This window comes from Cyprinus carpio, chromosome A7, assembly GCF_018340385.1.
Source record: "Cyprinus carpio isolate SPL01 chromosome A7, ASM1834038v1, whole genome shotgun sequence".
NCBI classification, from domain to species: domain Eukaryota; kingdom Metazoa; phylum Chordata; class Actinopteri; order Cypriniformes; family Cyprinidae; genus Cyprinus; species Cyprinus carpio.
Window position 1 is genome coordinate 19,992,943 of NC_056578.1, and position 26,674 is coordinate 20,019,616.

The 26,674-nt window shown below is 36.5% G+C and overlaps 2 protein-coding genes across 51 annotated transcripts in view; one reads left to right on the plus strand and one right to left on the minus strand.

The window, feature by feature from the left end:
- Positions 1–248: 248 nt before the first annotated feature.
- On the plus strand, positions 249–15,943 carry LOC109068675 (gamma-butyrobetaine dioxygenase-like). The gene is made up of 8 exons (XM_042760270.1): positions 249–391; positions 3,288–3,671; positions 5,677–5,791; positions 10,353–10,551; positions 13,044–13,149; positions 13,412–13,608; positions 13,980–14,146; positions 14,517–15,943. Exons 2-8 carry the CDS (start codon positions 3,315–3,317, stop codon positions 14,675–14,677), a joined length of 1,302 nt encoding a protein of 433 aa, XP_042616204.1. The 5' UTR covers positions 249–391; positions 3,288–3,314; the 3' UTR covers positions 14,678–15,943.
- Positions 15,944–16,343: 400 nt separating this feature from the next.
- Positions 16,344–26,674, minus strand: part of LOC109063118 (MAP kinase-activating death domain protein-like) — a 55,897-nt gene continuing 45,566 nt past the window's right edge. For 22 of the 50 annotated variants that reach the window (XM_042760222.1, XM_042760244.1, XM_042760238.1 and 19 more), the window contains 7 exons: positions 26,482–26,646; positions 26,232–26,304; positions 25,432–25,538; positions 21,331–21,339; positions 20,450–20,519; positions 18,780–18,826; positions 16,344–18,092 (listed from right to left, as the gene is read on the minus strand). In XM_042760222.1, coding sequence (XP_042616156.1) covers positions 17,979–18,092; positions 18,780–18,826; positions 20,450–20,519; positions 21,331–21,339; positions 25,432–25,538; positions 26,232–26,304; positions 26,482–26,646 — 585 coding nt within the window. In that variant the 3' untranslated portion in view covers positions 16,344–17,978. The remainder of the gene's footprint in view (positions 18,093–18,779; positions 18,827–20,449; positions 20,520–21,330; positions 21,340–25,431; positions 25,539–26,231; positions 26,305–26,481; positions 26,647–26,674) is intronic. The other 28 variants (XM_042760254.1, XM_042760245.1, XM_042760267.1 and 25 more) reach the window with 2 other exon arrangements.

Sequence of the window (26,674 nt, forward strand, 5' to 3'; positions counted from 1 at the left end):
TGTCTGTCTGTCTGTCTGTCATGGACAAAGGCCTACTTCACACTGTACTATTTGTATTTATTTTAAGTGATATATAATTAATAACTAATATATATTTTTAAATAGTATGCATTGTAGTATGCCTTGGAAACTGTAGTATTTTTACATGACAGCTGCAATAAAATGTAGATACAAAAACAAGTATCGAACAGAACAGCTGTCGAGGAAAGCTGCACGTAATTAAGTGTCAGATGTAGCGCTGCGCACACATTATGATGATAACAGCAGCAGCAGCAGCAGCAGCGCTACAGTGCATGTGACCCTTCACCCACTTCCAGTGCAGCGAGTTCTCACGCTTCTCAGCGCTATATAAGGCTGAAATAACCGAGCCTATCAAACCCGCTTCTTCACGGTAAGTGCCATATGCCGTTTTTATTTTTCCTCATGTCTGGTCAAATTTAAATGGCGAAAATGAAATTGAGTGACTGTGTTGCCTATAGTAGGCTACACGGGACGCTCGCGTTTATCAGACTGATGAATAAAAGATCGCTTTGCGTGGTTTCCTCATGGCGCGTGTAATATTTTATGAATGGAAACCTCTATTGTAGACCTCCTTTAGTTATATGCTCCATAGATCATTTAAGAGAGGACGAGTGCTAACTAAAAGTACCCGGAAACAACAAGGTAGATGCACATTTAGCTATCAAGTCTATATAAAGACAATAAATGCTGTAATTGGTTTGGTTTCTATTTAGTTGGCAACTACAGTGCTACCAGCTGTAACGCTGGAGGCGGTATAATGTGTTTTTTTGAAGGGGGAATGAAGTGTGACCTTTCACCTACTTCCGTGTTCCTGAGACACAAGAGCTAAGGTGTTTGCTCATACATTAACAGTTTTGCCAACTTAGCAATTTTGTTGCTAAATTTAGCAACTTTTCAGACTACCATAGCAACTTTTTCTTCCAAAAGCACCTAGCAGCAAATTTAGCAATTTTAAAAATGTATTTGGCAACTTATAGCAACTGTTGATAAGTGACTCAGACAATAAAAAGGCAAACAATTTCCATCCAAATTATACAAAAAGAGGAAACCACAGATGCCTAGCAGTACACACATCACATGAATTGAGTTAGCTGCTATTTGCAATTGTTCAATTCAATAATAATAATTGAAAAAACTTCAATTGTAAACATTCAGAAATGTAAGTGTTCAATAATTCAATGTATTTACAAGTTTTTTTAAATATTATATCATGCATATTATTTTACAAACAAATCTAAATTAACATTATATAAAATATATTTTTTGCTGAGATTTGACGACGTGACAATTTTGCGTCATGATTATGCAATGACGTCACAACATCATTTAGAAACTTTTAGCAACAAATCGACCTTCCTTTAGCAACTTTCTCTGAAAATTAGTTGGCAAGACTGATTACATAACCAATGCTCGAAGGTCTGTTTAGGGTACAGTGATTATATCATAATATTTATTTTGTATCATGGACCCACATAAGTGATTGTCACATTGCTGCCGGATAGACAAGCTATTTGTATAAAATCCTATTTGTAATGTGTGAGAAAAATAGTAAGCATTATATTATAAAGATATATGTTGTTTGCAAAAATGAATAATTGATATTTGTATAGCCAAAAAGTCTATCTTTTTTATTAAGCTGACAATATAACCTTTTTCTTGACATTATTAGAATGATACAATAATGTCAGATTTTATCTAGGATATAAATCTCACATGAAACAATGGCTACCAACAGAATCAAATAACTGAGATTAATAACACTGATAATTTGACATTCCAAATTTGCTAAAAACTATTTATGACATTATCAATATTGTGATGATTATGATACTTTGAGCAGCAGATATCCTGTAGGTAGATATATCCATATATCCTATATGTTTGCGTTTTGCTGTGTATTTGGAATCGTAATGAACAAGCTGTTCATGGTTTATTGTTAAGGATAAGAAAAGCAACACAAAGGTTGCCCTGAGATTTTCTGTAAAACTGTACACATGAAAAAGTTAAATACTTCCTACTAATGCAAGCACAGCTGAAGTGCAGAGTTCAGTAAGTCATAGTTTGAGTAGTATGGCAGTGCTAAAGTAATCAGATAACCTTAGCCCTAGATTAGATTTGCTTTTATCTTGGTTCTTTGACGTAATACTGTTTGTATTTAGTGTTGTCAAAGTTATGCACACTTACAGTCATTCAGTTCATTCAGATCTGGATGACGTAATTGCATTAATCATTTATCAAGAGCTATCCCGGCTTTTGGCCTGTTAAACAGACAGCACAACAAGTCAGTCATGCCTTCTGTAAGAGAGTCAAATAAATAGTTTAAATAAAAACAACTCCAGACTGGCTTGCGATTTTGTAGGGAACCACCCTAATAATAAGAGAACACACACTTACAAATTTAAATTTATGTTTCTATTACGCTACCGTTCAAAAGTATATATTTTTTTTTTTTTTTTTTTTTTTTTTTTTTTTTCACAAAAGACTTCTGTTTCAAATAAATGCTATTTAAAAAATTTTATTAATTAAATTAATTCTGAAAAAAAAGTGTTGTAGTTTCCACAAAAATATTAACCAGCAACATCTGAGCAAAGAAGAAATGTTTCCTCAGCAAATTAGAATGATTTCTGAAGGATCATGTGACACTGAAGACTGACATAATGGCTGCTGAAAATACAGATTTACCATCACAGGAATAAATGACGTTTTAAATATGTTAGTGTGTTTAAATATGTTTTTAATTGTGACAATATTTCACAATATTCCTGTTTTTACTATATTTTGATTAAATGGTGATCACAAGAGACTTCTTTCAAAATCATCAAAAAAATCTGACCAACCCCAAACTTTTGAAAGGCTGTGTAATCATTCTGGAAGCGGTCCGGTGACTATACAGCAGAACCCTTTTTAGTTTCTTTGGAACACTTTATTAAATCAAAAGGTTACTTTTACAGATATAAGTGACTTATTGACTGAGAAAATAACTCATAACAGTTAATTTTTATGGTAATCAAGATTTATTTATTCAAAAAAACAAAACAATGTCATAAAATGTGACATTTCTAAAGACTGAAAAATGGATTTGCAGTGGCTTGATAGCAGTTTGTTATGTGTTTACTTGACACACCTGTGTGCTGCTCACATCAGTCATATTCACTGGTTACAGCACATTCTGCTGTGGTGACTCATCTGATTACTGGGTGAAAGGTGATATGAAGGAGTGTGGCTGTTATATGAACGCAATAACCTCATACTTTCTGTGTCCTTAGACTAGCAGCAACTACTCACAAGTCAGGATGTTATCCTATCTTACTCGCTGGGTGTCTAGAGGTGCTTTCCAGGCACTGAAGGGGACAAGCAGTCGGCCTCAACTGGTCAAGACACCTCATATTGGGAATCAGACACTGGCAGCGGCCCCTCTGCCCTTCACTGGGGGGAGTCCAGGAGTAAGGCAGGCCCGGGCACTGGACCAGGAGAGACTACTGCAGATTGATTGGGATGATGGGAGTTGTAGTTTGTATCCATTCACCTGGTTAAGGGATAACTGCCAGTGTCCTCACTGCACACTGCAGTCAGCACAAGCACGCAGTCTGCTGTTCACAAATCTGGACGTGCACACCGGAATGGACCAAGTACAGCTGATGGACAATAAGGTTGGTTTTTTTTAAGCAAAGCTTAAATGGATAGTTCATCCTAAATAGAAATTTGTCATCATTTACCCATTATGTCATTCCAAATGGATATGACTTTCTTTGGTGAAACACAAGTTGTTGTTTTTTTGTTTTGTTTTTTTACAGAATGTCCATGCTGCTTTTTTTAATACAATGAAAGCAGAAGAGTGGAATAGAGCTGTTGCATTCCATAAGTGTTGCATTGTGCTCTATTCCAGGTTTATTCACTTTATTCCCATCCACTCTTTTTTGTCATTTTTTAAGCTTGATGGCTCCTTTCATTTTCATTGTATGGCAAAGAACAACTTAAGGCAACTACTTAACTTTTCTATTTAGAATAGTTTTTAAATCTATTTAGTTAGCATTATTGTTATTGTGTTTGATGTGAATGGGCCTTTAGCCATACAAGTTTGGAAACAAAACAAGTGATAGATGGCAGCTGATGTGAGTTAGGTTAAAAATGCATAAATACTCAGAACATATCAAACGATCTGTAGTAACAGACAAAGCAATAGTGACCGCATAATAAAAACAGTTACTCACACTTGTGTTGTGCGACATTACATCCTGCGAAATTGTGCTTTGTTTGTAAATGAATCTGCGGATAAATGAAGTGAAGAAAGGACCAAGTTCTTACTGATCCAGTCTGGATCTTCATTAAAAATGAAGTTCATCCACTCTTTCCTAATGCTGAGATCAGAAGGAAGGCAATGCAAAGACACAGTCTTCTTGTCTTTGGAGCCATCTTTATCGTTATCGAACAGGTTTTTATTTTCTTATTTTGGCTTCAATATAAGCTGATTTTAGACTAACGAGAAAGTTTTGAAACTTACAGGATGTTTTTATAGTACAATGACCTTTTATGTGTCAAAAGATCAAGGGAATTTTGATTTCTCAGTTCATGACCCCTTTAAAAACATCCTGAGACCAAAGGAACGGTAACATTTGCTGATGTTTGGCGACATTTTGCAGGCAAAATTCATTCATTTAGATAGGAATCTATATGAATAGGATTTTCTTATGAGGGTGAAAGGTTTCTCTATGCAGATTTCACACCAGGTTCAAATTGGTGACGTAAATTCACTGTGTTTACCAACAGAAAGCTTCTTCATTTGAAACTGACTTCTGTGTAATCTGTGCTTTAGACATTTCTAAAGTCATGACAATGGACTGTGGACCTTTTTTGCTAATATCTGCTGTGGTATTGTAGTATTGCTGGTTAAGACAGTTAGGATGTCTGGTGGAGGCTCCAGCACAGAGTACTATGCAAGTGAGCAGCTATTTTGGTCAGGTTTACATGCAAGGCATTGTTTAATAGCAGTGTTGGGCTCGTTGCTCAAAAAATGTTACAAGTTGCTCCTTTCAAATGTAATATTATTACTTAACTTTTGGCAACAGTAATTAGTTACACTACTAGTTATATTACTTTCATGATGTATTTTATCAAAATAAATCACGTAAGTTCATTAGAAAAGGTTTTGTTTTCTAAAAAGATGTTTAATTATAGTAATATAATTTATATCGGGATCAGAGGGATGTGGGTGGGCTAGCCATGTAATGCCAGAGTAGAGTAATGCCACAACTTACAAATCAGTTTTCAGATCATCTTTAATCCTGACAAAATTAATGTAATGGGAATATTTACATCCGCTGAATGTAAGCTTTTTCATATTCCAAGCTTGTCTGCTGCACTGGTGACTTCATGTGCCTGTGCAAGTTTTGAAAATTATGAAAATAAATCTAGGAATTATTGGATTGACGTATTTCAAAACAGTAGCAGTTGAGGCATCATAAGTAACTAGGTAACGAGCTGTTTTATGGACGGTAACTGTAATATTATTACTTAAATCGTATTATTAATTAGTTACACTACTAGTTACTGCAAAAAGTAATGTTATTACTGTAACTAGTTAATAGTAACTAGTTACTGCCCAACACTGTCAAATAGTCTTTAAACCATTTTATTTCTTTCTGAAACTCATTGTAGGTGTCCATTACTTGGCCTGATCAGCACAGTAGTGATTTTGATCCTGACTGGCTAAAGAAACGGTGTTTTTCTTCCGAGGCAAGACAAGCTCTGCAAGAGGAGCTCTTCCTTAATGGTGGGTTCATTGTCATCTGTTTGTCTTCATTGGCATAATCTTTGTATTAGCCATGTCTCTCTCTCTCTCTCTTTATTTTAATTATTTTTAGCTATATACATCTTTAATCTCTCTATTTTTATAATGTATGACCAATATAAAGTAATATATTTTATATAGCAACCCAGAGATTTTCTTTCCCTGTATAAATCAGCAGTCCAGTTATGCAGACAAAATGCTCTCAGCCTCCTTTTGTAATTTTACTCTTGATTCATGTATGTACCGCTTGAGTGTGTGGGTTAATCTGGCCTTATATTTGTTGATATTCTTATACCACACTACCCCTATTCTAAGGCACACTTTGAATTGAAACACCTTTTTCTGATTCTATCAGTTTAATTTTTTTAAGTAAAATGAACTGGATGGGTTTTGGTTTTTGTTTTAGACAACCATTTTTAGGATGGCTTCATATATATATATAGTTGAAATGCACTCATGTAGGCTAATATGTGTGCGTTATTTGAATTAATGTGTGGCGTGTGTGTGTGGTCTGGACAGCTTTTGTAGTGTGCAGGCACTTCTCCTCAGAATCGCCCCTGAATGGAAAGACTTCTTCCACTTCCTGCCACATGGAATAGAGATTTAAGGCCATTTGAGAAGAGTGAGCTGTTGTGCTTACACCACTCTTGAGGGATGCTTTGGTTGGAGCAGACTGAACAATGTGCTTGCCAGAACAAGCACCCTGCACATATTTGTGTGTCCTGGGATTTTAAGATTACATTTTCAAAATGAATGCATGTCACTGGGGCTTTGTAACAGATTTTGTTCACCACAAAATGTTCTTTAGTTTTAAACATCTTTCTATTGTTTTTAACCTTGTGATTTTCTCTTTAAAGTTGAGGAAATTATGCTGTTGTTTTGCATCTTAATGTGCCCCTTAAAACAGTGAAAGAAAACCAATAGATTTCCAGGGTTTAAAGCATAGACTGCACATCACAAGTGTCTGCTTCTAGCTGACGTGTAAAACACACAAGGCTTGCATGTGTTTAACAACGCTCCTTAACTGGCACATAATATGACAGTTCTGCCCCATGTTTAAGACCTCCCATATAAACTGTCTTCAAACTGCCTGAAAGAGGCCTGTAAATCTCTCACCTTGCTATAATAAATCTGTCTCGGGAGTAATCTGCCATAAGCCATTTCCTGACAGTTTAGCACCATTTGTAGACAACTGATGTGTCCTTCATGGTGTTTCTCAATCTCACTACAAATGAGGAGGATCAAGGGTTGGGTTTAATTGTCACAGCAACCTGTCCATTCTTGTTTTCTTTGGGGTTTTTTTTCAGAGGTGAGGCAAAAGTAAAAGTATTGCAATTTAAAAGTTAAAGGATAAGGATGCATTGATCCTTGATCAAAAATTACAGTAAAGACAATTATAATCTTAGAGGACATTTTTATTTTACATAAATGCTGTTCTGTTGAACCTACTATACATCAAATAATCCTAAGAAAATGCATCACAATTTTCACAAAGATGTTAAGCAGCAGAACTGATTTTAGCACTGATTATAACAAGAAATGTTACTTGAGGTTTTTAAATGACCATGTGACACTGGCTGGAGTAATGGCTGCTGAATTCAGCTTTTTTTTATCACAAGAATATATATATATTTTTAAATATACAGTAACATTAAAATAGAAACAGTTATTTTAAATTGTATTAATTATTTTTTCTTGAAAGTATATAGCTCACACTAGGCTTTTTATGACCCAGTGAACTGATTCAGTTTTTCTGTACTGTCTCTTTTACAAAATGCCACAAGTGTGCTTTACTGCGGTTACAACATGTCCTGGTTCAGCTGACATCATGCATGCAGTGACATCATAATCCTTCAGAGCACCAGGACCGCATTGTTTCCTTTCTAAGTTCAAAAACAGCAAAACATGAAAACAGTTCACTCTTCTCACAGAAAAAGACCGCACTGGCACAGACCAAAGATTAAGATTACTTCAATTACTGTTGAGGTAGTACTTTTAAAACCATATTTTTCCAGATGGCTTGACTCAAAAGAGGTGTCTTACTTCATTTTCTTGAGAAGCACACTTGACGTAAACTGAATATAGGATGCTGTGCACATGTAAATGAAGTTATTCAAATCATATAAATCCATTTTCCATATCCCATTTGAAAGTGATCTCTGTTAGTGGTTTGTACTTGGGTCGTGCGCTTCTGTCTGTCCTGTTCTTAGTGACCTCTGTTCTGTGCTGAGCTCTCAGTAGAGACTCAGAGTTGACAGAGTTTGACTGGACGTACTGTAGCTGCCTGCCAGCAACAGCAGCCACGGCTTCACATTACCATAGCTGGAATAATCACAGAGGCAATGCTGAAGGAAACTGTTCAAGCACACATAAACTGACACCTTTCTTTTCCTGCATGCCTTTGTGTGCATAAATGTATGTGTTTCCATCTGTTTTAGAGACTGATAGGGTCATTGAAAAATAATATCAAGTGTCTCAGAAGCCCCTGCTGGACAGAATGATAGCATGATATTAATCTCTGGCTCTGAAGTCAACATTAGCACTGCCAGGAAACCTTAGTATGTCAGCGTGACAGAGAATATTGCACATTACCCGCTTATAAGAGCTGAACATTACTGACCTGGACTGACTGAACCACTTCACCCTGGGCCCAGTGCCCAGCTTACTCGCTCTCTCGCTCTTTTTCGATTGAGGGTTTTTTCTCTGCCTTGTGTGTCAGTCAATTCAGGTTTTGTTTGCATTAACTTGATTGCATGTTTATATGATTGCATATTCATACTTCTGTCAGTGTATATTGTGACTGATTTAGCAACAAGGTCAATGTCTGCTGGGTGGCCAAGCTTCTGAAGCTGAAACCATTCAAAAACAGCATTTTTTTAGGGCGAGTCCAGCAAATGAATTCAGTAGTAAACAAACGGCCATGTTTCATTCAAATGTTTCATTTCAGTGCCTCTAGTGGTGCCAAACAGAAATGCATCAGTAACTGTTTTCAGACAGGTTTCTTAAACATTCCCCCATCTTTCATTGTTCAAATTTCAAGTCCTCCATTCACCCCCACCTGCTTTACTTTTATTTGTATTTTTATGGGAATGTTTTTTTTTTTGCTGTTATATTTCTGCTCATGCTGCTCATTACCATGGATTTCCTGCTGTGGTTGTAGATAATTTGTAGATGCTCCTTCCAAGTAAAGTTTACTGAGTTGGCATTGTGGCACCTACAGTAGTCAGGGTCTGGAATATACAAACTTTATTTATTTAGCTTATTAATGCTCATACGTCATGACAAAGTATCTTAAGGGGAGTATCTGTGCAAGCTGGAAATACACTAATACCTTTCAAAAGTTTGAGGTCCGTAAGATGTTTACGTTCTCAATATAAAAGTATATTATGCTCACAAAGGCTGCATTTATTTGTTTAAAATGTACTTTATTCATGTGATGGCAAGAATGAATTTTCAGCAGCTATTTTGCCAGTCTTCAGTGTCACATGATCTTTCAGAAATCATTCTAATATGCTTTATAAATTGTCTCTTTTTGTGGAAACCATGATGCATTTTTTTCAGGATACTTTGATGAATAAAAAGTTAAAAAGTCATTTATTTTAAGCAAATCATTTATAGCATTATACATGTCTTTACTGTCACTTTTGATTAATTGAATGCATCCTCACAGAATAAAAGTATTCATTTCATTTCATTTTTTTTTTTGACCTAGGCTAATGAATGGTAGTGTAAATGATTTCTTAAATTGGGAAAATAACATAATTGGTCAGGAGTTCTTTTTTTCACTTGTTGGTCCTAAACTATATTTGTCTCTGGATTCTCTACTGTGACAAATTCTCCAGTGGAACAGTTTTCTAAATCGAGAGAAGCTAAGAAAGAGGTGCAGGGCTAAAAAATGATTCTACAGCATAAAGGGTCCAAACAGTGAATTGCAGACATATAAGTGCTCTCACATGCACACTTCTCTAGAGGCCGTCTGTGAAAGTACACTTAAGAACCAGAATTTCCAGCAGTATTTCCTCAAACATGCAGGATTTCACAGTGTTCTGACCAATATGTTCTGGCCTCAACCCTGACACACACACACACACACACACACACACACACACACACACACACACACACACTCCTTCATTATGTTAAGACAGACACTTGGGATGGTTGTAGGTGCAACGTTTCTATCGTGTTTATTTGCATTGTAAATCAGGGTGCATAGAGAATGAGTAACAGAGATAGGAATGATAGAAACATGTTTAGCTTGGAAAAGATTTTAGTTGCTGACTTTTTAGTATTGCTGACATCATTCCCACATAATTATTTAGACTTGAGCCACTGCAGTAATGCAGTTTCCTGATCTAGGTTTTGTGGTGAAACTTCAAGAGGTCCGTGAGTTGCTAAAAAACTTTATCAAATCATAAAAAATATAAAATTATGAAAATAAATGGTTTCTTTACACTTCGTGACACTAGACACTAAGTTGTGTTATTGCTTTGTGATGTTTTGTGTATTGTAATGTTTATTTATGCGTGTGTCTGTGTCTCAGAGCGTGAATATTGGGATTCAAGTCTGCAGATCCCCACAGCTGACTTTGAGGAAGTTCTACATGATGACAAGGCTGCCCTGGCCTGGCTAGAGGCTCTGAGACGCATTGGCATTGTCTACCTGAGGGGGGCGCCGGCAGACCAGGGCCAGGTGGCCAGACTGAGTCAGAGGATTGGCTATCTCCGCCTCACCTTTTACGGGTATGGTCTGAAGCTTTAGCTGCACTCTAATTAAAGCAATGATATGCCTATTTTTAGATAATTATAATGGTTTACAACTGGGGTAGTGAGCAGAGACACAAACAGAAGTAGCAAATACAGTCATTTTAATACTGCAGACTTGGAAACAGTGGAGTAATATGAGTCATTCTCATACTGTCAACATGGAGTATATTACTACTAACTCAGTGATCAAGAACAGTTTGAAAATCTTCTATATGGCTCTTTAACTGACTGCCTATTTGCGTAGTGCAAAATATATGCAAAAATATTTAGTCTGTCACTGGAAACTATGAAAAATAATTATGTACAGTACATTTCAAACCCGGTCAAACTGCAGTTACAAACACAGTGGCAGTACTATAAGTTTCTCAAAATCAGAAATTGTTAAACCGATTTTGAACATCTGTGACTCAATTGTGCAAAACTGCTATTTATGCCAGAACTGCCATTCTCACTCCAAGATCTACAAAGAAAGACAAATAACCTACTGCAAAGGGCACAAACCCATCATTGATGGAAACATAATGTGGTTTGATCTTCTACCCTAATGCGTTACATCTGGACAGATTTATAACTGAAAGAAACAAAAAAGTCCCTTAACCCACAATGTCTGTTGAAAACATGGTAGGAGATGTGTAGTGGTCAAGGCACCGGTCTCATTCGGTCTGAGGATTCTCTCCAACAGCCAACCAAACAAGGCCATTTTAAAGGACCAGGTGCATCTTATACCGTTATCTCATTTTCTTTTTGTTGGTAGTTTGGGATCGATAAGAATTTTTAAATAATGTTTTTGAAAGTCTCTTATGTTTACCAAGGCTGCATTATTTAATCAAAAATACAGCAAAAACAGTAATATTGTAAAGATCTAAGGAATAGCATTTATTTCCAAAAGTATGTTTTGTTATGTTTATTGTCTTTACTGTCCCTCTTGATCCACTTAATGCTTTCTTGCTGAATAAAAGTATTAATTTCTTCCAAAAAAAAAAAAAAAAACAAACAAAAAGAAAGAAAAAAATCCTCTGACCCCAAACTACTAAACAGTATATATAGCTAGTTTTCTGGAACACCAAAACTTGTTATACAGCATTTTAAGAAATAGTAAAATTAGACAATGAATGACCTTACCTGTCATTATACTTGGTAATGGTATGTTGTCAGGTATTTCAGTTATTTTGTCCATCTCTGAGAAAAATAATGGTTGTTATTACCTATATCTCTAGACCTCAAGTCATATTTCTGTTTCTGCTACTCACATTTTGGCTATTGACTTGAGAGTAAGATAGTGTGTAAAACTGATAATGCAACCATAGGACTGTTCAGTTTGAATAAGATTATCATGAATGTCACAGTATGGGTCACCATCCTTTGATGAAAGCGTTTTGTGCTGTAACTGTTGACCAACTAAAAAAAAAAAAAAAACGTATTTGAATTAATGGGAAATGATGTGAAAGAGCTTTGCTTTACAGTCAAACTTGTTCCATTGCTCTAGACTTACTGAGCCCATTTTATTAATCAAAAACCATTGAAATTCTGATTCATCTTCTTGCCAGACACCAAAGCTTCTCACAAGAACACGCAGAGAACATTTTTAAAAAGAAAAGATGGGTGAATGGAAACAGACAGATAGAGGAACCGAAGAGAAGAGACAGAACAGAAACCGACACACCGTGAGCTTCTGGATGTAATCACAAATCCATGCATGTGAACTCCCTCTCAGCTGACACCTGTTAAGTGACAGGCTGAGTGATTTAACACTAGCCCCAGGAGCTCACTCAAACTGGCCAAAAGCAGCTTCACCTGACCCAGACTGGAACAAAAAGCACTGCATCTGCCAAATCAAGACTTAACTGGCTAGGGATCTTCAGGCTGAAGGAGGAGGCTGTGGTCAAAAGGCTTTATCAAGTAAAGTCTATTATTAAGAAGTGGAAGGTATTTGGTAAAACACAGGCCCTCCCTGGATCAGGACGTTGCTCCAAACTGGATGAAAGACCCAGAGACTGGTCAGAGAGGCTTTCAAGAGACACACAGCAACTCTGAAGCAGTTGCAGGAATTTATGACAAAAGTGTAGTCATTGTGTGCATGTGACAACAATATCACAAATTCTCCACAAATGTGGCTTGTATGGGAGGGTTAAAAGAAAAAAGCAACTCCTCAAGAAAGGTCACATGCAGTCATGACTGAGCTTTGCCAAAACGCACCTTGAAGATTCTGAGGCATGAAAGACTAAAATTGAATTATTTACCAAAAAAAAAAAAAAAATCACTATTAAGTTCTCGCACTGCGTTGCCATAACAAAAATGTCTGCTTTGTTCATTGAAGTGGTTCCTAAGTCTTCAAACTTACTCTCAGTAAATCAAATAAGCATTTTAATGCTGTGGTTTCATACAGTAAATACATGGAGAGATGAACTAAAACTTTACAAGCCCATAGTCACCTGTTCTGATGCATTGCCCCCTCTGTGATTTCACAGACACACGTGGCAAGTTCAGGACAAGCCCATGGCTAACAATGTTGCATACACTTCTGGAGAACTGAGCATGCACACAGATTACCCTGCTCTGCACCATCCACCTGGGGTGAGTTTACACACACACACACACACACACACACACACACACACACACACACACACACACACACACAGAGTATATATATGTATGAATATATGCATTCTTTAGATCGTGAGCAGACTTCCCTTCAATGTGATTTTTTTTTTAACTAAGCTAATTAAAATGACTACACACTAAATAAAAAATAGAAGAAAATATTTATTTCACCAGAGGACTGCTGTTGTAATTCCTATGTGTGTGTGTAACCACTGGGTGTGTGTGTATGTAGGTGCAGTTCCTGCACTGTGTCCGTCAGGCTGATCAGGGAGGAGAGAGTGAAGTGGTGGATGGGTTTCACATGGCGGAGCAGCTCCGTAGGGAGGATCCTGAGGCGTTTAACATCCTCTCCTCGCTCAGGGTGGACTTCACAGACAGCGGTGCTGACTACTGTGACTTCAGAGTGCAGTCCAAAAACCACATTATAGAGTAAGACAGACAGTGGCTCCAGCAGACGCATACATACACACATAATCATGCATAGCTAATGCAGTGGATTACCTTTGTCTCATCTCATCATCATCAACACTGACCGTACGTAAATAATGTTAAACAGCACCATCTCATGGTCAGTTATAGAACTGAGACTCATTAGAGCTACATTTCTACCAATGAATGTGTTTTTTACGATAGAAAATGCATTATTGACATGTTGTTCCAAACCTTTGTGACTTGCTTTCCTCAGTGTAACATAAAATCGTACTGGTTACTCTTTCCCATGCAATTATAAACAACAATACACTCTATTAGTTCTCATAAATCCTCCTAACTTTTGATACAAACTTGTTTTTAATGTGCAGTGTGGACTCTGAGGGTCGGGTGACGAGGATCAACTATAACAACGCCACACGAGACTCAGTGCTGGATGTGCCTGTGCATCAGGTTCAGCCCTTCTACTCGTCTCTAAAGGCCTTTGTGGAGCTGCTCAGCAGACCTGAAAACGTATTCACGTACAGAATGGAACCAGGTCAGTGTGGTCAGAAACAGCCACACAGTTCACCTCTTTACTTAATCAGATTATGTTTGTTATAGCTCAAATTTGTACTAAAGTCAACAGTCATAATTGCGTAATAGACAAAGATGAAGCATTTTCTAAAGCTTATGAATTTGGGATTAGGCTCAGGTTTTGGAAACTTTTCCATTTTAAATCTAATGCCAGGGTTTTCAAAAATGTTTACTAGAATTATGTCATATTTGAAGTATTTTGAAGCCCCAAAGCTTTCCGTTTTCTGCTATCCTTCTTACTAAACCAAAAATGACAACATAAGAATTGCATGTATAAATAGGGGACCGATGTTAGTTGTTCATTTCATCTGATTCATTTCATCTCTGCGCAGGTGATTTAGTGACCTTTGATAACTGGCGTCTGTTGCATGGCCGAAAAAGCTACCTGTCACGAGGGCAGAACTCAAGACATCTAGAAGGAGCGTATCTGGACTGGGATGAGGTCATGTCCCGTCTCAGGATCCTCCGGAAAGCTGTCCGTGGAGATAGCTAGACACTTCTCCTCATCCTTCACACTACAGCGACAGTTATGATAGGAAGCAAAGTTGAAGAATAATCCGTTTCCTCAAGATAACTTTAAAAACATCTCTACACTGTAGAAAGTTCTGTGTCGTAGGGATTTTTTCTGTTGGGCATTTCAGTTTTGGCAAGTAGATATTTGCTCTTCTGTAGTTAATTTAATACTGTTATTGCGGCCTTTTCCTGAAGGATTCTTGGAGTTTTCAGCTCTTTCTTGCAGTCATTTTCTTTGTCGACTTATTACTAGTTTTATATAAGGGACAGTTTGCCAGATGTAATTTGGCTTTAGTCTTAATATATTAATGATGATAACAAGTGATGGTGAAATTTTGTTGGGAACTAAATGTTTAGCATATGTATGGACAACTGCCCAAAGTACGGTACTAGTCTGAACTAATGCAATGGCTTTATTCTGAACCACTAATGTTTTCATCAGTCAAAGTGACATCTCTGGCACAGTTTGAGATTTAGTTTGTGATGTATTTTCTTTTCCTTTTTAGCTTTTATGTATTTCACATGTGGTGGCAACAGAACTAAAAATTTTTAGCCAACCTTTGTTTGTCTTTCAGGGATTACTGTTTTAATGGACAGTACTTTAACCTCCCCTTCACATAAACATATAAGATACATTGATTTCTACCCACAAATAGTTTCCCTTGTTTATGCTGTAATGAACCATTCAATTTATATTAGCTTGTACTGTAAATAGTAGTTTGGACAGTGATGGGCCATCGTTTCTCGTGGTACAAAATTATTTATAAGGTGATGTCCAAAACAAAGTGTCTCTGTTTTGATATCCTGTATGGAGACTGGATAGTTAATTTACTATCAGTACTTGTATACTGATTGTCATGCGCAGTGGAGACTAAGCTCTTTGATACTTGAAAGGCCTCAAATATGAAATTGTTATAGAAAGAAAAACTGGCCAATTTGTACTAATGCAGCAACAATGCAAAGATAGCTCATGTGGCTAATAAGTCTAATTAGTATATGAGTTGCAAACCTGCTATAGCCTCATTTTTTGTTAATAGATAATTTTGATATTTAAAGAGCTCAGGATTATGAGCACCTCCAGTGGGCTTTTTTTTTTTTTTTGGATGGGTGTCCATGTAAACAATGCAGTGTTTATATACATATATATATATATAAAAAAAAAAGTGTTACAATGTTTTAGCAGTACTCTGACAAAGATATTTTTTTCCCCAAAATGAAATTACAATAAAATACATTTATATACAGAGATGTCTCATTTCTTTTTCATTAATACACTTACAGAAAAACTCACATGCTGTGTTTATAAATCTACAGGGTCAGTTTTTGAATATGTTGCAAATATGTGCTTTTGACGAAAGAAAAAAAAAAAAAACTTGAAACTGAACTCAAAAATTTAAAACTGATTATATTCATTAATTTAAAATGATTATAGAGGTGATTGTGTTATGAAAATGTTACATTTGTATTTGATGTTGATTTTATAGTTGCATTTATAGTATTTGACTAATTACTTTTTAAAAGCTGAAATTAACTATTTTCTATATGGTCAGAAAAAAAAAAATATCATCCCTTAATAAAAAAAAAAAAAACACGTGACTGCTATGTAATAACCAATTCAGACAGTAACAATACGTACAGTCACAGAGTTGGGTTGGACATCTTTTATTTTCATATTGCCAAAGCTGTACAGGTTCTATAAATATTTTTAAATGCTGAAATATTTACAACCATGTCTCTATTTTTTCCTTTCCCTCTTGTTCTAAACAATACAGACTAAAATGAAAGCCCAAATAATGTGCAACTATATCTCTCTCACACTTTCAAACAACAGACCTGATCCACTGTCCAACTCCAAACACCCGTTTTGGGAGACTTGGACTCCGGGAAATCAGTTTTGTGCTATCTCAAAACCAATATTGATTGGGCTTTTTAAGTCCATTTACAGTCTGCATACAACAACTGAATTGAATGGAGACGCAAAACAACACTTCATACATCTAAATTATTAAAAATGTGAGCAAAACATAAAAGAATATTAAAATATGTAAATGTGACAGCTGTACTGTCAAATCTAGTAGTCAAAAAGAGACTCTGCACCTCTACGTACAGTCATACTCTCTTGCCATCAGTGTTTCTAACACAAACACACACGATCACACACACACACAAACAGGAAGAGGACACTTCGAACAGGATATTTTGGACAAGACTTTTCCATCACTATTTAAACAATCTCTAAATGCAGCGGTCTTATAGATTAATAATGCCTTTTGTCATTGCTGTGTCAAAATAATGACAAGAAATGAACAGAAAACACAGAAGTGATGCCTGCTCCGCTCTCTGGTCTCTTCATTATGAACACAGGAGGACAGTGGATGAACTCTGAGGACATGACTGGACTTGTTCTCGGTACCCACTAGCGATAGTATTGCACATCTAGAAAACAAACTAGTTTTTCAGAAACATTTTAGTTGCTTTTTCAGCATTGCTTCAGAGATGTACAGATTCCTTTTTTTTTTTAAATATCCATTTTGTTTTTCCAAGTGACATGCAAATTTAACACAGCAGTTCACAGACAGGGAACTTTACAGCAGAACTAGTACAGTAGTTTGAGCCTTTTAAGCTAAAGAGATACACAGACCTTAGACCACTTACAGCAGGTGGAGGAGGGCGAATGGAACATTTACGAATGGGATAGCTGCTCCGTCGCGGACGGTTAAGGCAAACCCCTCATACGTGGCAGCGCTAGATTGCAAAGACTTGAACATTTCACCCACCACAGACAGAACAGACTGGAATTTACAGTACAACTTAGCACATGAATATTAAATGCACAGCCTGCTGACTGATATCAGAGAGGGTTGAAGAGGGGAAAGACTTTTGCCTGATGTCTGTATGCCAGTGCCAACTCGCAAGAGCTGCACATAGGACCTGCATGCAACCAAATGCCTCCGATTGAAATAAATAAAAGTGTATGAATGTGAGGACGTCAACCAACAGTAGTCAAAAGTCTGTTCTTGTTCTGGTTGGTCCCTATTATGAGAATGAAATGCCAGCATTTTAGTGTCCAAGGACTGGAATATTATATCAGGTATGTGATCAGATAACATTATATGAACAGGTTGGTTCTATTAGGACGGATGTGATGAATATGTGAATACATCTACATTTGAATCGATACAGGAGCAGGGGTCTTTAAAAGGAGATTGGCAGGAGTGTCAGCTTTTATTGAACAGGAGTAGTATTGCAGGGAGTTGAAGTAAACGTAGGAGAGAAGTGTGCTAGCTCGGTAGTGGACGAGGGGACAGCATCTTGGGCTTGCCCTCTGACTCTTTCCCCTTGACCGCCGCCATGTAGGAGAAGAGGCAGAGCACCGAGTAACAGATCTGATGTGCCTGTCCGAGACAGAAGAGTTAACAGCTGTTATTTATGACAAAAAAAATCGCTCTATACCATTATTGCAGGGCTGGGTAAATATTGATTTCCTGTATTAATTCTTAAAATCCAAAGAATGTTTTTTCTTCTATACTAGTTTTTCTGTGCTACTTTTTATTGGTCGATGTGTCATTTTTTAGCTCAAGTCAGTTCAGTGTTGGTTCAGTTCAGATCACTAACAGTGTGAAATTCATCAATCAATTCAGTTCTACAAAAGGCAGCAATTTTGTTTGTTTTTCAGCATGAATCCGTTCAAGGTTGATTTAATTCAGTTCAATAATAGTGTCGATTTTGCAAGATATGACTTAGCAGTAAAATGTAGTCTTAGAAAAAATTTGCTTTTAAAAACTATTTTTAATTATTCACTCAAAAATTGCACAAAACATTTAAAATATTTATTGGAATAATAAAAAAAACACCATTTGAATCAGTACTAATTTATACGTCTCATATTTTTTTATATAGCTATTTGTTGCAATGTAAGCAAAATAGACTTGAAAATAGGTCAGATGAACTGGAATGTAATAAAAATCTGATTGAAATCATATACTGCAACAAGTTTGGAGTTTGTGACTTGGATTGAATCCGGAAATCTGTATTGATACACAGCTCTACTGTATAGTACTGTATGAATAGTGAAATCTTACCATAGGAGTCTTGTACTTATGGATCACCACTTCTTTAGTTTCAGGAACTGCAAATCCCAGTGCAAGACACAAAACAAAAAGTTCAACAGCAGTGGAATAACATACATAAAATATTCAAGGACAAGGGGGCAGAAACAGACAGAGAGAAAGAGTGATAGAGAGAGAGAGAGAGAGAGAGAGATAGAGAAGAGGGGAGGCACACATACGGCCCATGACAAATATTAATAATCTATATCTGACCCTGCCACATTTCAGACAGAGCTACAGAGCACTGAATCCTGCAGCAGCAGAGCAGCACTCAAAAAGATCAAGTGACTGAACAGGTTTTATCATCGGTAGACGTTTCCCACAAGGCTGAGAATCTCTTATGCAGTGGGGAACTGAATCAAGGCAGGCTTGAGGGGGAGAAAGAAAGCCAGAGAAAAAAAAGATACAGAGTAAGAGTGGTGGAGGATAGATGGAGAAATCAGAGAGAGAAAAAGTAAGAGAGGGAATATCATTGAAAGCTGAAGTTGGAAGGAAATCCGGGGTCTGCTGGGTTTTTCCATCACTCATGGAATGACTTTTACTACAGGCATGAGTATGAACTCGAGTGTAGGAGAAGCAACATCTGACATCAAGGCAGTGCAGTGCAGATCGACAGCCATTAATGGTGAACGAGGATGTATGAGAGATGATGAAGGGAGGACAGGTTAAGGAAGAGAAGAAGAAAATATAAAGGTGACAGCACTTTACCTGCTGGAGAATGAAGGTTTTCATAGCAGCAAAGATGAGGGGCGGATTACAAAAAGGAAGCACAAAGACACAGCACTAACCCAGTCTAGAGCGACTCTGTGACTTCATACACTGCACCTCCAGAAGAACCGCTTCAACAATCTCTGCATGGTTTAGTTTTTATCTAACTTTCTGAAGACAGCTATTCTGAAGACTGTGACAAAGATTTTAGTTGAACTATCACTTGATTAAAAGATGTATCAGAGGAAACAACTGCAATCTAAAATGGAGAAATTAATCAACTGTGCATTATTTCTCAAAAATGCTGATGTTGTGCAAGACCTTATCCACCGAAAAAAATCCTTTTCCCATTTAACACTTAAACACTCAAATCAATCGTTTTAATTGATGGCGAATGTACGGATCACAACATTATCATGTAGATTATGAAAAATGGATACTTGTTTAAAGATGACATTTAATATTTCAATTCATTTTCTATATAATATTTGAATTAAATTTCTATTAAATTACTTGTGTCTTTACAGCTTCATGTTAAGTGAGCATTAGACGATGGCATATAATGCACAATTAAATATACAATACGGATCACTAAATTAAAAAAAATAGGTCTATGGTTAATACTAACTCTAATATTACTATAATAATTAATACACCAGTCTCAGCCAATGGAATGGCTTTGGGTCCAAGGGGGACAGGATTCTGGAGGCAGATAGGATCTCGCTGCTTTTAGGTTTTTAGACTATGCAATACTGGAGCAATAACTAAAACTACGGTCCTACTGTCATATATATATAACCTTTGCTCCTAAAGCTCATTCAGTCGTTCAGATCGCCCCATCTAACAGTACTGAACATGACAACTCCTCTCCTCTGCATGTGACTGGGTTACTGCTGTGTCGCGTACAGGCCTAGAATCAAAATGGGGGTAATTACCAAACTCCTCCAGGAAAAAGACTCCTTTCACTGTATTGCACTTTTTAATGTGACTCAGCTCTATGAAAACCTAAAAACAAACAAAAACAAACAAAAAAACAACAGGACACACTGTTACCAACTCAATCACACACTTGTGGGAAAACAAAAAAAGTATTTTCTGAAGAGATGACAATCTGGACAGTTAGTTACTGTAAATTAGGGAGAAACGAAGAAAGAACATGATAAGCAAGCTGTTGAAAAGCTATCAGAACTAAAATATGACTGCACAGAAAGAGAAGTTTCCATGTTGACAGGATTACATGGGCCAATGACGCAAATGGTTAGCCGTGAAGGTTTCTACACCTGAGCAGCATTATATTCTAGAGAGTAAAAATAACCCCAAATATCCTTAAATTAATCAGCAAGTCAACACTATAGCTCTTAAGAGAGTCTCGCTTTCAAGAAAATCACTGTGTGTTTACAATACTTGTCCAGCCAAGAGGAGAACTGCCTTCATTCTACACTGGCACTGGAGACTTGCATAACAGATGTATTTTTGAAGCACTAAAGACTAAAGAGCAAGAGACTAAACCTGCAGCTGTGACCATTTGCACCAAAAGTGGGAACAAAATCATGGCACTGATCCCCCTACGTGCTGAAAGGGCCCATGCAAAGACATCCATGGAAAATTCCATCATCAGGAAAAAAAAAAAAAAAAAAAAAGACAGACACACGTAGACCAAAAAGCAAACAAAAAGAGAGAAAATAATACAAAAGACATTTACAAAATAAGCACACAAAAAAGTGGCATCTGCCAGAAAAGCTACAGTACAAGGAAAAGAAAGAAAATGCAAATTAAAATGTTACACTAAAAAGCAAAGACTGCAGAGGTTGTGTACCTTCCGCTCCTTGCAGGGGGAGAGAGCATGGGAGAGAAACGGTTTGGATTATTATTGGACAAAAAGAGCACAAAACACCCTCTGGTGCTACGAGCCCACCCTTACAGTATTAAACTACAACCGCTGATTCCATCCAGAAAGAACAAAGCCTTCATACATTAACTGTTAATATCTTCCGTTATGTTTACGTCAGTTTTGAATCCCTCATGTGTTCCCACCCCATTACCCTCCATGCCTCCTCCACCAGCAATGAGGACCAGCTCCCTCACACGTCTACAGCCAAAACCATTACAACACACACAACGACACTACATGAATGATTTTTAAAATTCGAAGTTTTACAGTTTCCAACAGCACTGAACACTTTTGCTGACATTTTACTTGTAAGCACTCTTTAAAAGCTCAAGTAATTGACTAGTGACCACAGCAAGGCACCCATGTTGTCATATTATAGCGATATTTATATATTTTGTCATTTCTTGGTCAAGCTCATCTAGTTCCAAACCTGTCGTTCCAGCTCCTTGTTCTGCGGAACACAAAAGAAGATACTATGAAAAATTTTGATAACAGTTTCGGTGTCCATTTGACTTCCATTTATTTGGACAAAAAACACAGACATTTCTCAAAATATCTTCTTTTATGTTCCACAGAAGTAAGTCAGACAGGGTTGGAACGACATGAGTTGAGTAAATGCAAATTTGATGTTTATCTGCTTACCCCCAGGGCATCCAAGATGAAGGTGATTTTGTTTCTTAAGTAGAACACAAACAAAGGTTTTTAACTCAAACCGTTGCAGTCTGTCAGTTATATAATTTAAGTGGATGGGAATCACGGCTTTGAGAGTCATAAAACATACACAAACAAAACCAAATGAAACCCTGTGGCTCGTGACGATACATTGATGTGTAAAGACACGAAACGATCAATCTGTGCAAGAAACTGAACATTATTTATATTGTTTTTTTACCTCTGATTTTCAAATGAAAATGGCCCATTGACACTCTATCTACAATCTCAATTAGGAGTGTCAATGGTCCATTTGAGAGATACAGTAGGTGGTGGTAATGCACTTATAAGTCTGCGATCTACCGTAAAGCAAGAAGAAGAAGAAGACGCCTCATGTGCAGGCTGAAGAAGAAGACACGAACGCGCTCAGGACAGTTCAGACATTGCAGTGAAAATCAGAGGTAAAAATTATAAAAATACTGTTCAGTTTCTTGCATAGACCGATCGTTTCGTGTCTTTACACATCAATGTATCGTTACAAACCACAGGGTTTAATTTGATTTTGTTGGTGTATGTTTTTTGACTCTCAAAGCCGTGATTCCCATCCACTTACATTATACGACTGACAGACTGCAACGGTTTGAGTTAAAAATCTCTGTTTGTGTTCTAATGAAGAAACAAAGTCACCTACATCTTGGATGCCCTGGGGGTAAGCAGATAAACAACAAATTTTCATTTTTGGGTGAACTATCCCTTTAAGTCCTTACAGCAGTTGGTAGATTATGACCTAAGATAACCCAGGCAAAAGAAGAGTATGTTAGAAATAAATACATAAATTAATTAATTATTTAAGGTTTGCATTGTTTTCTAATTATTCCAGTCTTTTCCAAAGTATCAGCATTCCGTAAATACTGCTTTTCTCCTCGAGGGAGTTCAGTGGGATATGTGCTTTTTCAAATAAAAAAAAGAAAAGTCTTTTGTTTTCTAGACATGCGTTCAGTTCACATTAGAGCTTTATGAACAGCAAAGTAACAAGAGACAAATAACCAGGTTAAAGAATCCCAGAACAGCAGTATTAGGTGGAACAGAAGGCAGACATATGGTCTTAATCGCTTAAAGTAGAATCTATAAAATCAGTTTTAGTAAGAACTATTACCTGATTGTCTCTCATTAGAGCCAGTTTAAAGCATATGTTTATATAGTTGTTAAATATTAGAATTAAAACTCAGCAGAGTGACAAAACTTTTAAATAGGAAATGTATTTAAATCTCCCCAACAGGGACTGAACTAAGTGGCTGCCACCAGGGGTCCCACAAGTACATGAAATGACAGCTTGATTTTTTTTCTTCATATATTGTCAATATTATTACAATGGTAATAATACAAAACACAATAATCTGTACATATCATATTATTTCCATAGCTACGTGTCATGCAGGTACAATAGCGCTGAATCGCTTTTATTTAGTATTTCCTTTTTTATTTAAAATATTCACAAACTTATTAACTATATCATAAGCTATATGATACAGCCTATTGTGATTGTCAAATATGTGTAAAATAATTTGTTTTGTCATTTAAACAACCTTAATGACCATGTTAGTTGACGCTGTTGTGTGAATCTGTCGTAACGTAATTCGTCTGACGTAAATTCCCCCATTTCTCCTGAAATACATGAAAATAAGTGGCCAGTGAACTGGGAGAAAAACAGAGTTAACTTTATGGTTACCTACACAATGTTTATTTGTCAGGAATAAAACATATCATCAAATTTTAATTGAAAGGATTATTATTGCCATTTTCCATAGAAATCAGTGTGTATTTAACAAAGGTGCAACAAAGGGTTTAAATCGATCACATTTTTGAGGGTGGAGGGGCGACAAATTGAACCTCATCTTTTACTTAGCTAGTTTTATTTGAAAGTTTTTGTCTTGTAAAAATAACTTGTAAAAATGTCTTGTAAAAATAAAAATAACAATAATAAATTTACAGGGTATATAATTTTGTAATAAAAATAAGCTTCTGTTTCATAGACTTGGTACTGATAACAGCTTAACATTATTTACATCAGCCTAGCTTTGGGGTCTTTGAAATTATATTCCAACAACATTATGCCTCAATTAGCCAGTAACAGATTAATAGTTGTTTTTTTTTTTTATTTACAGATGGCTTGCTGCTGTGTTTAATAATTGATGTTGTTAAAATAACATTCTGTAGCTAAATAACAGTAGCTAAATAAACCAGCAGACAATGCATTTACGGAACAGGGCTGTGTTTCCCAAAAGCATTGTAAACCTAAGTTGATCGTAACTGCATTGGTGACAATGGTTCAATGATCGCCTTAGGCTTACGATGCTTTTGGGAAACACAGCCCTGTTCCTGGGTTTGTTTAGCTACTTTTCAGTACACCACATTAAGTATGCCACTTAGCACTGTAAGACTTTGAATGTTAAAATGCAGATTAACACCTGACAACTCTTCTGAGTTTGCGACTGTTACAATTAAAAATCGTAGAAGGGTAAAAGCATAACAGGCAGACATTGGTATGATGTAAGCAACACAGATACAACAAATAAAACTGATAATGGGTGTGTTAGATTTATAGTGTGTGAATAATCAAGCATTGACAATAATCGGCGTATTGGTAGCACCGAGGGGCCCCCAAATATAATTCTGCTTATGGCCCCATAAAGGCTTGGGCTGTCTGGCTGGCCCTGCTCCCCAACAATGTATTTTGTACATTACTGCTTTGAATATGTTTTGCACAAGGTTCTACGTCTTACCTCTGGCACACCACAACAAACCGACATCACACCAACACTCACAAACCGTAAGGACCAGAGCTGGGCACTGTGACCATTAACACATCATTCTAACACACACAGCGGGTGGAATGTTGTGACATTTGAAAAAGTAAATCTCTGCTCGTGATTATGCAACCCAAAAACAAACATCCAGCAAATAAAGCCAAACAACAATAACAACAACAACGAAAAAAGAAAAGAAAACAGCAATCCCTCTTAGAGTTTCTTCAGGAACAACACTTCAACACATTTTTAAAAGCTTCCAGCTTTTAATTTATTTTAGAGTCTAATATCAAAATAAATGTTTCATACCTCAAATTTGATTATTTATTTTTTTAGTGCATGCTCTTATTACTTTATCAGTTGTTCCAAAAAAATTCTCAAAGGAAGAAAGGCACGAATAGAAAGAAAGAGTGAGAAGAAATAGAAACATGGAGAGATGATGAGATGAATACAGACGAGAAGTGGTAGAAAAGAGAAACAGAATCGGATGGAATGAGGATGAGAGGAAGGGTGGTGTTGAATCTGGCAAGCACTTTGTCATGATTACGATAAAGGCAACACCTCCTACCTGGCTATGCATGAATTTGAGATTGATGCCTTCCAGCGTGACCTGAAGGAGACCACCCTCCCCTGTCTTCATGTCCTGTACTGGAAACTCGCCTCCCAGCTCTGGACCTACACACATGGAAAAACGCACATGGCAGTGAGAGATAAAAAAATACTTTGTTTATTCCAACAACAACAAACAAAAGGAGTGAATTTAAAATCAGTTAAAATGGGCAACTCTTTGGAAGTCATCTCAATGAAAGTGGCCCAATTTATTTACGGGGTCAGAAATTTTTTTTTTTTTTTTTTTAAGAAATTATAATATAATTATAATATATTATAATTGTAATATAATAATAATTATAATAATACTTTTTAATCAGCAAGGACACAATAAACTGTTTAAAAGTGACTGTAAAATGTTACAAATATTTCTATTTTGAATAGCATCTTGAAAAATCCTGAAAAAAATGTCACAGTTTCCACGAAAATATTAAGCAGCACAACTGTTTTTTAACTGTGATAATAATAATAATAATAATAATAATAATAATAATAATAATAAATATTTCTTGAGCACCAAATCAGCATATTGTAATGATTTCTAAAGGATCATGTGAGACTGAAGACATCACAAGTATAAATTGGATTTTAAAATGGATTCAAATAGAAAAAAAAAAAAAACATTACTTTAGTTTACTGTATTTTTGAATAAATAAATGCAGCATTAGTGAGCCTAAAAGGCTTTTTTCAAAACTAAAAAAAAAAAAAAAAAAAGACCCAAAACTTTTGATTGGTTGTGTACAAAGATGCACAATGTACCTGGTTTGATGCTTTGTTGTCGTGCGGCAGCACGCTCCATGCTGTCTTTAACACAGTAGTACAGTTCCCGACACTTAACACACAAAAACACACAGGAACAGAGAAAGAGAAGTACAGTCATTGATTCCAATTTACACTGACTATACTGAAACAATACAGCATTTCTGAACTGAGAATAAGACTGTCACATTTTGAAGTATGTGGTGTGTGTGTGTACTACAGTATGCCTTTACTTTGATGTGTGTCTTACCTTCTTGGTGTAGAACTTGTTAAGCTGTGTCTCTTGACCGTTCCTCCTCCACAGACACAACACTTTGGTCTTGGGACAGTAGGTCATATTTATGAGCTTCTCATACCACCAGCGCTCATAGACTGTGCCGATGTTACTGCGCAAGACGATGCAGTCATCACACACCTAAACACACACAGGGATGAGGAGAGGA